This window comes from Notechis scutatus, chromosome 5 (genome assembly GCF_049901735.1).
Source record: "Notechis scutatus isolate UNSWTSFEM ecotype Mainland chromosome 5, rNotScu1.2, whole genome shotgun sequence".
NCBI lineage: Eukaryota > Metazoa > Chordata > Lepidosauria > Squamata > Elapidae > Notechis > Notechis scutatus.
In genome coordinates, this window is record NC_142013.1 from 14851394 (window position 1) to 14868182 (window position 16789).

General features: G+C 37.6%; 1 protein-coding gene across 1 annotated transcript in view; it reads left to right on the forward strand.

The window, feature by feature from the left end:
* The window catches only part of CNTN5 (contactin 5), a 763035-nt gene that overhangs the window by 700118 nt on the left and 46128 nt on the right, over positions 1-16789 (forward strand). Inside the window, exon 19 of the mRNA XM_087966176.1 lies at positions 1546-1695. Coding sequence (XP_087822302.1) covers positions 1546-1695 — 150 coding nt within the window. The remainder of the gene's footprint in view (positions 1-1545; positions 1696-16789) is intronic.

The following is a 16789-nucleotide window of genomic DNA, read 5'->3' on the forward strand; positions in this document are numbered from 1 at the left end:
GTTCTAAGTAAAGCTGCCTTCTGTAATTGACTGATGGCAAATTTGTCAATGCCTATGGCTGTGATGTGATGATGAGCCTCTGCTCTTCTGGTTTCTGGTGCACACATGTGCATCAGCCAGCTGGTCTATGCAGGTGCCAGAACACTGGAAAATGGCCCTGAAAACAGGCCAAAAAACAGCTTGGAAAATGGCTCCCAAAATGGCCTGAAAATGGCCCCAAAAATGGTCAAGAACAAGCCATTTTTCGGGCCATTTTCAGGCCAAAAATATCCCAAAAATGGCCTGAAAACAGCCAAAAAAACAGGCATGCACGCACCAGTCATCTGGGCTTTGGATTCCCAGCGCTCTGGCAGGCGCACATGGACACACGTTCCGGTTTGGGCACTCATTGCTGAAAAGGTTCGCCATCATTGGCCTATGGTTCCAAATGGTGCTCCAGTTGTTTTGGGACTGCACCCAAGTTCACACTGGTGTTAGGGAATTTAGCAAGACGTGGCTTTTCTCCCCTATTTTATTGTTGTTGTTGTTGTTTCTGGCAATTTTCTTTCTTTTGTGAGAATCTACATTGAAATGAACTACAGCAGTCCAAAGCTGGCATAGTTCTTTTATTCAGATTCTATGAACAACATCACCTGGACATGTTTGTTGTCTGGGCTTCCATATATTTTTTTCTTGCAAAACATATAATGTATACAGAGTGGAAAGAACCGATCAGAGACCAGCCCTCACTAACCTGCACCAATCAGAAACCAACTTGGCTAAAGGCCAATTAGGAACTAATTATAAAGACAGAATCCAGTGGGTCCCTGTGGTCTAAAAAGCACACCACCTTGCTTCTGAAGGTGCCAGCCCCAAGTTGCAATCAAAACATCAGGAAATCTGTTTTCTAGACCATAGTTGCTAAATCCTGAAACCCAACACTACCTAATAGCTACTAGCCATGATAACCTACATCAATATATAGTTCTTTTTTTCTGTATCATTTGAGTTGAAGTTTCAATGCTGGAAGACCACTGAGTCTTCCACGGTTGAGTCTCTCTTTTATCTCCTCTTTTCTTTTCAGAAGGGATATTCAAAAGTTAAGTCTAAGGTTTCCTTATAAGGTTGGTAAGAGTATATCGAGAATATATTTCAGAATAAAACAAGGTGGGGGTATTATTCAGAGATTTTTGTCTGCTACTATGCCACCAAATATACCCACATATCTTTAAATCATAAAAGAAAAAAATGGAGAGAAGCTAAAAGAGAACTCTGCCCTTCATTTAAATTAAATCTGTATGAAATAACATTTCATCTCCAAATAGTATTTACATATTTATTTGAGTATAGTTAAATTAAAAAACCTGCATTGCAGCATTTGAAGAAATTTTGAATCTGTTGGATATTTTATCATGAATCTGAAAAAGCAGATTTGTATAGAAATTGGCAAAGGTCAAATTCTTAATTATGCTACAAATTCTAGGTTGTTTCCTCTAGCTTTAGTTTAGTGATTAGAGAGAAATTTAGAGAGCGTGCTTTAATGGATTACCTCTTTGTTCTTCACAGTTCCTGAACACATAGGGGGTGACCTGGAATCTGCAACAGCAATTGAACTGAACCCATGGGTAGAGTATGAATTTAGAGTTGTAGCAACTAACAAAATTGGAACAGGAGATCCAAGCACACCGTCGAAAGTGATCCGAACCAAAGAAGCAGGTAAGACCATCTTCTGGATACGACAATTTTAAAATGATTGAGAATTTGGAAGTCTCTTAAAGCATAACACACCACCGTGATGCAAGTTTTTATCAAAACCTCAGATACATGATCAAATATTGGCTGTGGATGTTTGTAGAATCTTAAAGAACAATGACCATCCTTACACCGGCATTTGGATGTACCGTAACCCTCTTTTTTTATTCACTGAATCTCTGGTTTCTTGCTTTTCTGTGATTTTAAACAGCCTCCACTTAAAACACCTTTCTGTCTGAGGCAAGCAGGAAACATCTTTTCCACTTGGATTACCACTTAATCACGGTCTCCAATTAAATATTTTCATGGGCAAAAGCTCCGGTAGCTTAGTTACAATCTTTTAAAGATAAGTGTTGGAATGTACTTTCAGTTTCAAACTGCCACACTGCTCTTCCAGATTTCCTTCCTCCTCTCCCCCTCCTTCTTTATAGCAAACCTAAAACAGGCATAGGAATGCTTTATGAGTTGACACTCTATGGCTTTCATTTATCTTCATTCTTTGTTTCACTAATCTTCACTATGAGCCATGGTGGGGCAGTGGTTAGAGTGCAGTACTGGCTACTTCTGCTGCCTGCTGGCTGCCTGCAATTTGGCAGTTCAGATCTCACCAGGTTCAAGGTTGACTCAGCCTTCCATCCTTCCGAGGTAGGTAAAATGAGGACCCAGATTGTTGGGGGCAATAGGCTGACTCTGTAAAACGGTTTAGAGAGGACTGTAAAGCACTGTAAAGTGGTATATAAGTCTAAGTGCTAGTACTATTCCTATAGAATCATATATTTCTATGTTTCTATTTAGGTCATCGTCTAAGCTTTGTTCAATCCAAAGATCCAAATTAAATCATGTTCAGCAGAATGAAACCATGAGTTTTTGGTTCTCCAGGCAAAATGCTTTTTCTGTTAGATATATTTTTTCCTAACATCCAATTTGAACCTGTCTTCCTGTTTCTTAAGTCCATTATTTCATGTCTTGGAACGATAGAGAACCAAACTTAACCATACCCTGATGTCCTTTCAAGTAGTATCATACCTAATCATCTCTTCTGGTTCCTTTAATCTCTCATCATGGCATTTATTGACTATTCCCCTGTTCACCCTTATGGTCCTTGTCTGAATCTATTTGTTGGAATCTATTTCTTCAAATGCTTTGCTTTGAAATAAGCACATTAATCTAGGTGGAATGGATCATTCTCCAGATGGACTTGAAAAGCATTATGGAACTCTTCCAAAACTTGATGCTGACATTAGTGACCCCTCAGTAATATCATGTTACTTTAGTTGTTTTTATGCCTTGTTTTGCTCCTAATTAGGTTTGCCACCTGGCAAATTAAAATGAAATATTATCCTAGCTCTCTTGTTTATTGCTGTGACTTATTAACAAGATTTTAATCACCAACGGCTGGTTTTCTTGATATGCGTGCCACATGAAAACAACACAAAATGTCTTATTGTGTGTAGAGGTTTCCTGGTCTAGAAAACACTCCAACCTGTTGTATTCTTCACAGTTACACTGTTTAAAAATAGCACATTATTTTACTTACTAGTCCATTCAATTCATAGTTTTACTCTTTTCATTGTTTATCATGAGCCGCCGTGGCATAGTGGTTAGAGTGCAGTATTGCAGGCTACTTCTGCTGACTGCCAGGGCAGTTGCCTGCAATTTGGCAGTTCAAATCCCACCAAGGCTCAAGGTTGACTCAGCCTTCCATCTTTCCAAGGTGGGTAAAATGAGGACCCAAATTGTTGGGGGCAATATGCTGACTCAGTAGACTGCTTAGAGAAATCTGTGAAGCACTGTAAAGCAGTATACAAGTCTAAGTGCTATTGCTAGGTTGCTTTTGTAATTTGAATTCAGAATCTTTATAGAGGTTTAAAAACATACATATTTACAATATATAAACTATTCTATGTTCTCAGTACCTCTGTGTGGTAGGTTAACGTGACAAGTACTAAATATATTCTAACCTCTCAATATTTTTATGCCTGTAGAATCTGCTCCAAGTGTTCACCAGGACAGAGAAGAAAAATATTTCATGTCTTCTGTCCAACCTGTCCAAACTATTGTAATCTCATTCTGTTATTTTGGGTATTGGGTAGACTGCAATTTTGGTGTCATCCACATATTTGACACAATGTGTGGATGATATAAAAGCTTAGAATGATTCTATTTTCCCACTATGATGTGTCTGGGTTGTTTTTTTCTGAATAGAAAGCATAGGAAAGGCTGCATTATTCTTTTCTGGGTCAAGTAACTAGAAGAAAGAATGGGGTTTGGAATGGGGGAGTATTCAGAATTCTAAATCAGTGACCAACTGCATTGTCTCACCAAGATTCATTTTTTCCCCCAGCCACTTAGAAAATCCAAATTTGAGATTTAGCCTAATCTTCCTTTTTCCCAGCTTCTCCCACCCCTCAAATCTTCTCTGTTGCAGCTGAGTTTTCAGAAAGTTATCCTACAAAAAGACAGAGTTCTCACCATCTTGCATAATTTATTTCCAACATTTTGAAGGGAAAGAACAAAAAGGAATCTGGTAAAAGATGAAATGCTAAAACTAAAAAAAAAAAAAAAAAAAAGGAAGGGAAAAGAAAGGGAAACCTGGTGAATAGGTAGGATCAGGGCATTTCATCCATTCCCAATCTATAGTCATTGCCCATGCCAGCTAGTGCAGGTAGAAGATAACAGCATTACTTTCTGGAACTACTGAACTAGAACTATCACAGTAGTTGTGGTATTGTATGATCAGCTGGACAAGCCAGAAAGCTGATAAAAGGACATTTAAAAAATCAGTCTACATAATTTACATGCTTGAATTGACAACTGAAGACTTCTATTTATCTTGCAAACAACACAAAATAAGTATGATAAGCTCTTAAGTGGGACTGTTCATGTATTCTTTAATTTAAAAGAGAGAGAACTGCAGTGGAAAACTGTCTGAGTAAGGCAGGCAATAAAATAGAATGAATTTTAATGAATCTACAGTTTCATAACGGGAGAATGGCATTGACCCTAATTTTTTTGGCAATTTGTCCACAAAAACCCCCCCAACCAGCTAGTATTTATTTTCACCTCTCAGTTGGCAGGCATATATGCTATAAATGCTCTAAATACATAATTGCTTTAGACTTTATTGTGTGTTTTGGAGCATGGTAGCTTATAGTCTATATAAATGACAATAAATTGAGTCACTAGATTTGTTGAAATCCATTGAAGTAAGTGGCAGATTTGTGAAGTTTGTCTTTGAATGAATTTCTTTCTGACAGCCTGGTTAACCATTGTTTAGGTACAGGGTCAGATTCATTTTAATGCTAGCTTTTAAGTATCCAGACTGATGGATTCTCAATCTTTTGAGGTGTCTTTCTTTTCTTAAAAAGGAAGACAGTAGATGAATGCCTTTTTAACTTTCCCTGCTTATTGTTGTTCTGAGAATTCATAACTGTAAGCCATTTCAAAACTTGCTTTTTCTATTTTGTAATAAAATTCTATCATTCTCATGGTATTTTTGGAAAAACTTCACACTTACATGGAACACTTGCTGAATTCACCAGGTTGATGTGACCTAGCATCTTTAAATGGTTTAAATCCTTGGTTAAACAGAGGCATAGAATCAAAATCATGTGAAGTATTAGTACCACTTTATAAAGCCCTAGTAAGACCACATTTGGAATACCGCATTCAGTTTTGGTCACCATGTTCCAAAAAAGATGTTGAGACTTTGGAAAAAAGTAAAAAAAGAAGAGCAACAAAGATGATTAAGGGCCTGAAGACAAAACCATATGAAGAACGGTTGCAAGAATTGGGTCCAGCTAGTCTAGAGAAAAGAAGGACTAGGGGGGACATGATAGCAGTGTTTCAGTATTTGAGGAGCTGCCACCACAAAGAAGAGAGGGTCAACTAATTTCCTAAAGCGCCAGAGGACAAGACAAGACACAATGGATGGAAACTAATCAAGGAGAGAAGCAACCTGGAATTAAGGAGAAACTTGCTAACAGTGAGGACAATTATAAGATGAAAGAATAGCATACAATTGGCAAAGTCACTGGTTTAAGATAAGTGGCTATACACACTGAATAAAGAAATAAATAAAATTACATCTAGGATATTCCAGAAAGTAATGTAGATGACTAAAGAATTAAGCAATGATTGGACATCAGCATTTTTGGACATATAAAATCCACTTTTCAATCAATATCTTTTCATTTACTGGCAAACAAACAATTCTCTTCATAGATGGAGAACAGAAAATTGACAGCCTTGTATTTTTTATTTGTTTGTTTTTATTTGATTTTTTTAAATCCTGCCTTTATTATAGGTAGCATACATAACAAACATAATACTAGTCTAATTATTAGACCATCTCAACCACTACCCCAAACTGGCTCTCAATTATTAACTAAGTGGGAGGTAATTTTAGAAGATGTAAAAAAGTAAAAGTAAAAAAAAGTCTTTAGAAACCAGTTTGGGTAGGGTTAAGTTAAGGCAACACAGATGTACATGTTCACAATTTCGGTTCATAGATGACACTAATACAAAAGTGGTGGTGTGGGCTGCCATAAAGAAGAAGGGAGGGAGATGTCAACCTATTCTCCAAAGCACCTGGAGGCAGGACAAGAAGAAATGAATGGAAACTAATCAAGGAGAGGACCAACCTAGAACTAAGGAGAAATTTCCTGACAGAACAATTAACTAGTGGAACAACTTGCCTCCAGAAGTTGTGAATCCTCCAATACTGGAAGCTTTTAAGAAGAGATTGGACAACCATTTGTCCAAAATGGTATAGGGTTTCCTGCCAGAATAGGAGGTTGGACTAGAAGATCTCCAAGGTCCCTTCCAACTGTTATTCTGTTATTCTACTATACTTGTTATTCTCCTAGTGATTCATATTCACAGGTGTACCATGTACAAAACAGGCAATACAGTACATGAATTTTAACACAGAAGGCTTTCCATTGAAGCAGCTGGCCATTTGTGGCCTTGGGGCATGGCATCAATTACATTATCTATTCATGGAGAAGTAACATTCAGAATTGAGTAGGATCACAGTTTGCCCTGCTAATCATGCATGCATACCAGATTCCTTGAGCTAATAAGATGGTGACATTTATCAATACCAGCGTGTGTCCAAGAATTAAAGAGGGCAAAGAGAAGGGCGGATTCAAAATTGGATCCTCTAAAGAATAAAACAGTGAATAATACACTGCTTCAAATTAACATTTTTTTAATCTGATCAGAAAGTTTCCATTTTTCCACAGATTTTAATTAATAAACAGGGCTGTAAAGTCATATTGGCGTAAGCTAGTTGAACTGGGACAAAATTCTTCCTTACCTCCCCTTTTTTTTTCAGATTAGCACATTTATATAAAAGTTAATTACCATTTATTTTAGGATCTATAGATACACTATAGCTCCATGATAGCACATATCTTTGTGTCAAAAACCAATCTCTGGCATTCAGAATATAAATTTCTAGAAAATCTTTGTATACCAAACACCACACTTTGTCAACCTGGTAATTTAATGGTATGTGGGAATAATCAGAGAAGAGAGGGAGAAGCCTGTAGTTGCTTAACAGACAGAACAAGATTTAGGGAGGGTTAGGGTTGATTGACTAGACCATAAAAAGAGATGGCAGGAGATTTATACTTTCAGACTTGCAAGATTCTGTTAATGTGGCCTTACAATAAAGTAGAATTAGTTCATCTGGTGTTTTCTAGTTTACCCGGGAAGGTTGTCACCAGTCTTGCGAGTTTAAAAGTGCAAAGTCTTCTACCATTTCTTTTCTAGTTTGGATAGTAGGTGACAGCCACCAGATGAAGGGGAGAAGTATATTGGGTGTCAGGTTAAAGTATCTGGAAGTTGAGACCCTAGAGTCCCAATGTATTATTGGATTGTATTATATGAAATTATTTATGTAGATAGGACAACTTATTTTGTGGGTGCTCTCACAAAATGGTTGCCTAGATAATCCATTTACTAGAAAACCAAATGGTAAGGTTCTTCCTTGATAACCCTTTTGCCTGTTCCAGGCAGTGGTGGGATTCAGCAGGTTCGCACCGGTTCACACGAACTGGTTGTAAAATTACCCACACACCCCACACCTCGCTATCAATGTAAATCCTGGGCACTGTGATGAACTGCTATGAAGAAATGGGCAATGGAACAGCTGGTGCAAGGAAAGGAGAAGGTTGTTTCCCCCCTTTCTTCTCCATGCTCCTCCTTGTGCTGGCTGCTCCATTGCCAGTTTCTCCATTGCAGTGCAGCACAGAGCTCAGGATCCACTTTGATAGTACGGGGTGGGCAATTTAACAACTGGTTTGCCAGGGACAGGTTAGCCACCGCAGGAGGCTCATCCCACATGTGCAGCAAAACTGGAGGGTGGGGATAGGCCATGCCTCCCATGACAACCAACCTGAACCCTGAGCGAACTGGTTGTTAAATTATTTGAATCCCACCATTTGTTCTTTTTTGGTCAGTACAATTATTATATGTAGGCTGGGGGGGGGGGAATCTGTTAGGGTTTGGGAATTAACCCCTAGAAGAGTATTGCAGCAGTAGTCAAGCCAGGCAACCAAAGGAGAGCGGAAGGGCCCAAGAGTATACACACACTGAACACAAACACTGTTTGTAGTTTAAATAGTTTTTAATCCAGTTAGAGTTTAAACATTGTCATTCAGTCCATTAATTCATTCACAGTATTTCCATCCAGTAAGACTCACTAGTATAGTTCAAGTTAAGAGTTCCTTGCAATATCTTTTATCAGCCGATAAAGATATCTTCTCCTCCTCCGGTTTCACTCTCCAGAGAAACAAACGCTGGATATTCAGTAGAATTACGCAGTAAATCAGCAAACAGTAGCAAACAATAACAGTTCAGTCACAGGCACTCACAGTCAGTAATCACAGTTAGTCACAGTAAGTCGCAGCAGCACACAGTTACGCAGCAGCACACAGTTACAGTCAGACAGTTACAGCCAGCTTCTAATGCTTCCTTATATTGTAACTTCTAACCGCACCCTTAATCGGCTAATTGCCTGCTGCATTGTGCTTAAAGTGATAAGCACTTAAACCATGATATCTAAGTTTTATATATTTATTCACCCAAACCATATTTGGTATCAATGTTATACCTAACATACTCCCTTTTGGGTGAAATAAATATATAATACCTTACAATCTTATCCCATATTTTTCATAACTCTCCTGGTGCTTACTGGCACCTTGGGCTTTAGTAAAATTATCAGCTAAATTGTCCTCCGACATACAGTACTCTAGCTGAATCATCTTACTTCTTACAGATTGTCTCACGTTTAGGTATCTTAGTTCTGTATGCTTGCTCCTTGTTTTTACTCCAATATTTGTGGCCATTTGAATTGCTGCCTGATTATCTTCATGTATAATTATAGGATAATCTACTGTTATACCTATATCAATTAACATTTGTTTATACATTATTAACTCTGTACATAACAATGATAAACAGGAGAATTCTGCCCATAGTAGACAAACTTATATGCTGTTGTCTAATTGACTTCCAGCCTATTAATGTCTTACCCAGCATTATGGCTGTTCCTGAAGTCGACTTTTTAGTGTCTCTTTCTGATGCAAAGCTAGCATCTGCATAAGCACTCAAAATTAAATCACCCTTTGGTTCCAAATACAATGAATAATTCATTGTCTTTTTAAGATATCTTAATATCCTCTTAGCTGCATTCCAGTGTCTTTCACATGGTGCAGAATTGAATCTAGCCAACTGATTCACGTAGTACGATATATCTGGTCTAGACCAATTACTAATATAACTCAAACTACCAATTAAAGATTGATAAATCACCTTATCAAACTCAGGGCTTTGTACATCAGTGTTGCTAAACTCCTGACTCATTGAGTCTTAGCTGGCTTACAAAGCTCCATTTTGTAATCTTTTAGCAATTTGCTTATCTTATCTTCCTGAGATATCTTAAAACCTTTCCTTGTTTTCTTTATATTCAAACCGAGATATTTCTTTATCTCCCCTAATTGCTTGATCTTTATTCTCTTCCTAATGATGCTATTATTTTATTTGCTTCATCATTAGTTTCAGTTATCAATGCAATATCATCTGTGAATAGTAATAATAATGATACTTTCCCATTTGTCTCCTCTTAAACAGACATGGATCGGCTAAACCAGCTTTAAATCCTATATTGTCTAGTTTCTTTACAATATACTGGTTCCATTCATAGCCTGATTGTTTAAGACCATAGAGACTTTTCTTTAACAACCAACAATCATTATTATCCTTATTTTCACTTTTAATACCAACAGGTTTTTTCATATAAATAATATGTTTTAATGGGGCGTGCAAGTAAGCAGTTTCCACATCTAAATGGTTAACTATATAGTTTTTACTAGCTGCCCACACTAAAGCTGCTCTCAAGGTTGCTGCCTTAAGACTAGGTGCAAACACCTCATCATAGTCATTAGCATTCTGCCTAAAACCTTGGGCTACTAACCTTGCCTTATGGATTAAATTACCATCTTTATCTGTTTTTACCTTAAATATCCATTTGCAGCCAATGGATTTCTTTCCTACAGGTAATTTGGCATTTTCATACACCTTCATATCACTTAATGAATTCAGTTCCTTATTCATTGCTGCATACCATTTTTCTTTTTCCTTATTAGGATACTTTTAATTTCTTCTACAGAATTAGGAACTTGATTAATCTGGCACACTGTGTTAGCCTGGTACCTATCAGGCGGTCTAGATACACGTGTAGTTCTTCTGGGAATTACAGGGCTTACAGGAGGACTTTGCTGAACTACTACCTGTTCATCTTCCTCATCCTGTTCAGCTATTGAATCTGTTTCTTCCTTTATGGGCACTATTTCATCCTGTATTTGTCTCTTTACTTTATTTTTAAAGTTACAGGGATAACTAATGGGATTTCTATAGGATTCAATAATTACATCTTTATTGGCATCCTGTTCTAATTTCTCCCATCCTTCATGTTCTAGAAATTGGGCACTAGCACTACATAACACTTTAGATGTGCCTTTCTCCCAAAATCTATATGCCCTATGGTTTGCCTGATAACCAACGAAGAAAATCTTTTAGCTCTATGTTGCCCTTTTTTCTGAGTTGTGCAGGAATATGCACCCATGCTGGTGCACCAAATGTGTGCAGGTAATTTAGATCAGGTTTCCTGCCATGCCACCTGGTAAATGGTATTTCACCTGTTGTTGTATTAACAACGTTGTTCAATATGTTATTAGCACACATTGTAGCCTCCCCCACAAAGAATCAGGTAACCCAGAATCATTTAACATTGTTCTAACCATTGCCTGTAGTGTTTGGCCTCTTCTTTCAATAAAAGCGTTATGTTCTGGCCTGTATGGAGCAGACTTCTTATGCTCTATTCCAGCTACCTTAAGTCTGTTCTGGAATTTGTTATTAATAAATTCCGCACCATTATCTGTCACCAGGGTTATCAGTTTTCGTTTAGACTTTCTTTCAGCAAACCTAAGCCAATTGAAAAATGTTGATATGTTTCAGTTTTGCTTTTCATTAAATAGCAAAACCCATATCTAGAATAATGATCCATAATGCTCAGTATATATCTAGCACCCCCCATACTGGGTTTCTTTGGACCTATTATGTCTGCAAATACTACTTCTAAAGGTTCTTTTGTTTTGAAACCATTTAGCCTATTTGCAGGCAATACTTTGCTCTTATCTTCACAGCAAACATTACAACGCAAATATTTATCACAAGGTTTTAACCTTATTCCTTCAGATAACTCAACTGTACGTTTTAGCATTTTAAAATTTACATGCCCCAAACGCCTATGCAATAAATGGATACATTCATCATGAGGCTTTATATTATTAAATACAGTTTGAGCCTCCCTTTCTTACTATTATCTAAGACATATAATGTTCCATTTAAAGCTGCAGTTACCCTTTTGTTATCTTTTTCAATTATGCAATTATTATCCTTAAAAGTAATTACATAACCTAATTTATCTAATACCCTTACTGAAAGCAAATTAAACTTTAGTTGCGGTACATACAACATTTTTATATCCTGGTTTATGTACGGACAACGGCAAAACCTTGACCTTTCGCTTTCAGGTTCCAGCCATTGGCAAGTGATATATGTTGAGAACTTGTAGACATTTTTATAAATTTTGTCTTATCTCTTGTGATGCAGTGGGATGCGCCACTGTCAACCACCCATAAATTATTCTTCACATCAGAGTTGCTAAACGTGGCTAGTTCAAATGCTTTCTTTGGCTTTTTTACATTCTGGCTTTTCTCTTTTTGCAGAATCTTGCCAAATGTCTCTGCCTCCACAATTAAAACACTTTTTAATTGTGTATGCCGTCGAAGATAAATTCTCTTCTTCCAGGTGCTGTACTTTGCTTTGCTGGTTTCTTTCAGGCTTTGAAGATAATTTCTCTCTTTCTTATCTTCTCTCAGCTCGTCACGCTCACGCCTTCTTCTGGCTTCTTCTAGTAGCCTGCCTGTTATCTCGGTTAATGAGAGGCTTTCTTTGGCAATACTTCCAACGAAGTCACATAGTCATCATAGCTTTGATCTAATGAAGATAATATGATGTAGACTTGTTGCAGTTCATTAAATATAAGCTCTTTTTCTTGCAAATCTTGAAAAATGCTCTTCATACAGTTTAAATGAACCAACATATCTCCATTCCTCTGAAGATGCTTCAAAAGCTTCCGTAAGATTTATATGTGCTCCTACACTGTCCCGAACATAAATCTTCCTGAGGTTCTCCCAGCAGTTTGCAGCATTTTCTTCTCCACGAATATGGACAAGCTGCTGATCACAGAGAGTCAGTCCTATGATGCATAAAGCCTGCTCATTCTTCAGTTTAAAGTCTTGTAACTTTTCGTTATCATCATCATTAGCAGGATCCCAGCTACTCACATCTGGTGGGTTTGCTATAATGTCCCACAAACCTTCTCTGCGTAGAAGTAAACTACATTTCACTGACCATGAAACATAGTTTGTTCCATCCAGCCTGGATATCATGGACAGTTGTGACAAATTTACTTGTGCCATTACTCTTCAGATATTTTGACTATTTTAAACTTATTAAAACAGTTTGTTTTTACAGTAATGTGCAACTCACACCAACTCTCTCTGCTATATCCTGGTTAGTTAGACTATGCTGCTGGGCCCATATCCAATGTTAGGGTTTGGGAATTAACCCCTAGAAGAGTATTGCAGCAGTAGTCAAGCCAGGCAACCAAAGGAGAGCGGAAGGGCCCAAGAGTATACACACACTGAACACAAACACTGTTTGTAGTTTAAATAGTTTTTAATCCAGTTAGAGTTTAAACATTGTCATTCAGTCCATTAATTCATTCACAGTATTTCCATCCAGTAAGACTCACTAGTATAGTTCAAGTTAAGAGTCTCTTGCAATATCTTTATCAGCCGATAAAGATATCTTCTCCTCCTCCGGTTTCACTCTCCAGAGAAACAAACGCTGGATATTCAGTAGAATTACGCAGTAAATCAGCAAACAGTAGCAAACAATAACAGTTCAGTCACAGGCACTCACAGTCAGTAATCACAGTTAGTCACAGTAAGTCGCAGCAGCACACAGTTACTCGCAGCAGCACACAGTTACAGTCAGACAGTTACAGCCAGCTTCTAATGCTTCCTTATATTGTAACTTCTAACCGCACTTAATCGGCTAATTGCCTGCTGCATTGTGCTTAAAGTGATAAGCACTTAAACCATGATATCTAAGTTTTATATATTTATTCACCCAAACCATATTTGGTATCAATGTTATACCTAACAGAATCAAGACAACTGCTTAAGGGCAGCAAAGCAATAAAGAAATTTTTACATTTTGCAGAGGTCATTTTACTTGCCAGCCACCTGATAAATCTCAGACCTGTAGCTTCTCTCCTTATCATTTTCTAAGCGAGTCTATAAAGACATATTGTAAATAACGGGAGATAAAAGCTATCACTCTACTTTGCTGCATGGCAGCAATCCCATTTAATGCCAACTTTCAATATGACTAATTCAATCCAATTTCATTTAATATAAAATTAAATGAACTCAGGTCACATTGCCAGGAAGCCTGGCAAATATCAGTGATGTTCTCAGTTGGTATCTGAGCTCTTTGAAACACGGGCTCTGTTTGCATCAGTCATACAAGTGGGTAGGAAACAGCCTGTTCAGTGGATGCATTTTAAATAACCTGTGCTAAAAATTTCTCCTCCCATGGAGATAAAATTCCTAAATGGGCATCTGATGTATGAAATTACAGTCTGTAATTTTTCCTTTGTTTCCTGGATGTGTGAAATATACTGCAACAACTTTGTTTTAAAAGAGCTGACACACATTTTTAGAGTTATTTCCAGTAAAGGTATGAAATACGTTCCTAGGAGGGTTTGAACTTAAGGGATGTCTTTTGCTTATGGTAAATGGATTTTCACTTAATGCTTGTTGGTTTCTTCAATAAATACTGATAAAAAGAATGAAACAAGAAAATAAAAAGAGCCTTAAGAAAAGAAACAGATGCAAGAATCAATTATAATGAAGTGTTAGGATGCTTATCTATTCTATTTACAGCCATACAATAGAAAGCTTTTTCAAATACCCAACAGACTTTATTTTAAATTTGTAATCTTACATTTTAAAGGAATGAAGCTTTAACAATACATAGTACTTAATGTTCTATTTAAACAATTATTTTGTTCATACATTATTTCTAAGCCACAGATCACTTTAACTCTGGCTTATGAAATGAAGTGACTAAGGTCTCAAAACACATTAAGCCATAAGACTTAGTTTATAAACCAAATGGCAGAGTTCAAAGTGAAATAAACACATTGTGGCTTGGCTTGGCTTGCACACTGAGAATTAATGAGTTAAAGGTTGGACACATGCTTTTCATGCAAACCTTGGCATTACCAGAGAAAGTTGAGAAAGATGCCCACCCCAAACCTTGAATACCTGCTGCCAATCACAGTCAAGACAGACCAATTCAAATACATTGCATCGACATGATAGCAATATTTAAGGAGTTGCCACAAAGAAGAGGGGGTCAAACTATTATCCAAAGCACCTGAAGGCAGGACAAGAAGCAATGGGTGGAAACTGATGAAGGAGAGAAGCAACCTAGAACTAAGGAGAAATTTCTTGACAGTGAGAACAATGAATCAGTGGAACAGCTTTCCTCGGAAATTGTGGTGTTCCATCAGTGGAGGATTTTAAGAAAGAGATTGGGCAGCCATTTGTCTGCAATGGTATAGGGTTTCCTGCTTGAACAAAGGTTTGGCCAGAAGAGCTCCAAGATTCCTTCCAACTCTGTTATCCTATTAAATGCAGTCATTTATGTCCCTAAGATTTTCTTCTATGAACACCAAGGGTGGATTATCCTTAATACTACTGGAAATAGCGCTTAAATTAGACGCAAAAAGAATTTTATGTTTTTATTTTATTTTTATTTATTTATTTGATTTGTCAATTGCTTACAAGATAATAGGTATAAGTATAAACATAAGTAAGAATACAGGAAATAGGTACAAATAAATGGGGACAAAAGGAGAGGGACGGTAAGCACAATTGTGCACTTATGCACGCCCCTTACAGTCCTCTTAGGAATGGGGTGAGGTCAATAGTGGATAGTTTGAGGTTAAAGGAGTGGGGGTTTGAGGATGTAACAACAGGGTCAGGTAGTGCATTCCAGACATTGACCATTCAATTCATTCAATTCAATTCAATTGACATTGAATTGTATGTCTTCAATGTTTTCCCCCCTCAAATTCCCAGATGCTACTGAAAATAAAAAGCATGTAAATCCCACAGACACTTTGCATCCAATATATCTATAGACCAAGGGTCTTCAAATTTGGCAAGCTTAAGACTTGTGGACTTCAATTCCCAGAATTCCTGAGCTAACATGACTGGAGAAAGAATTCTGGGAGTTGAAGTCCACAAATCTTAAAGCTGTTAAGTTTAAAGATCCCTGCTATAGACACTTCCACTCTTGGAGGCCTGCTGGAACATTCACATTTGGTGCTGCATCTTTCACTACTTCAGCAATCTTTTTGCTTCAGACATCCCATTGGACCATATGATTCATTGGTGATTGACTGGTATCAGTAAATAGGATCTGAAAGAATCAAGCCTCTCACCCTTAGTATTGCAAAGTGGCAGCGCATACAGGGAGCTGAGCTGCCAAGAGTGCCCCTCACAGGCTACTGGTATCCCTGACCTATGCTTGTACTTGACTGCTTTCTTCATAGTACTAATACAGTTTCCTTTTGCTTCCTCCTTCACTATCATTTCATTGCCTTTGCTACTTTCATTCTCTTTTTCGGTGGCAAAGGTGTTTCATTGAGCTGTCCTTTCTCAATTAACCTTGCCTCTTGCTTCAGGAGCTTGTCTAATCTCAGACACAATGAAAGCCACATCAACAATTAAAGACAAAAATAAGATATCCAATTGCCAAGGCAGGCAGACTAAAGGATAAACGGAAGGTAAATGGAGGCCAAAGTGACTTGACCAAGGTTACAAGGGTGCCCCTAGCAAAATAGCATCAAGGATATGTGTCTTCTGAGACGATGTTTTGCATGTCCCAATATGAGATATGATTAATGCTGCCAAGTTATTAAAGCTGCATGTAGCTGGAGATGCAGGCGGAGAGAGGGAAAGAAAGCAATATTTCAAATTCTAATGCATCGGAAAGGCCTGTTATATTTAATATGTCTACTGGAGCCAGTTTGATGAAGTGATTAAAGGAGCTGAGTTAGAAGTTGCCCAGGAAGCCAAAAGTTCTGGTCCTGGTTTAAGTATCAGAGCCAGCTGGGTGACCTTGAGCTTCCAACTCCCTCTCAGCCCTAGGAAGAAGAAGGGCAATGGCAAACCACTTCTGAAAAATGCAGCTTCCAGAAGTCAAGATGGATTTGAAGGCACACAAAACAAAACCCTGAAGATATCATGGATGCATCAAGAGCAATAGTCTATAGAGATTATTAAGTGTTGTACCTTATGATTCTTGACTCTTGACATATGTATCTTTTCTTTTATGTATG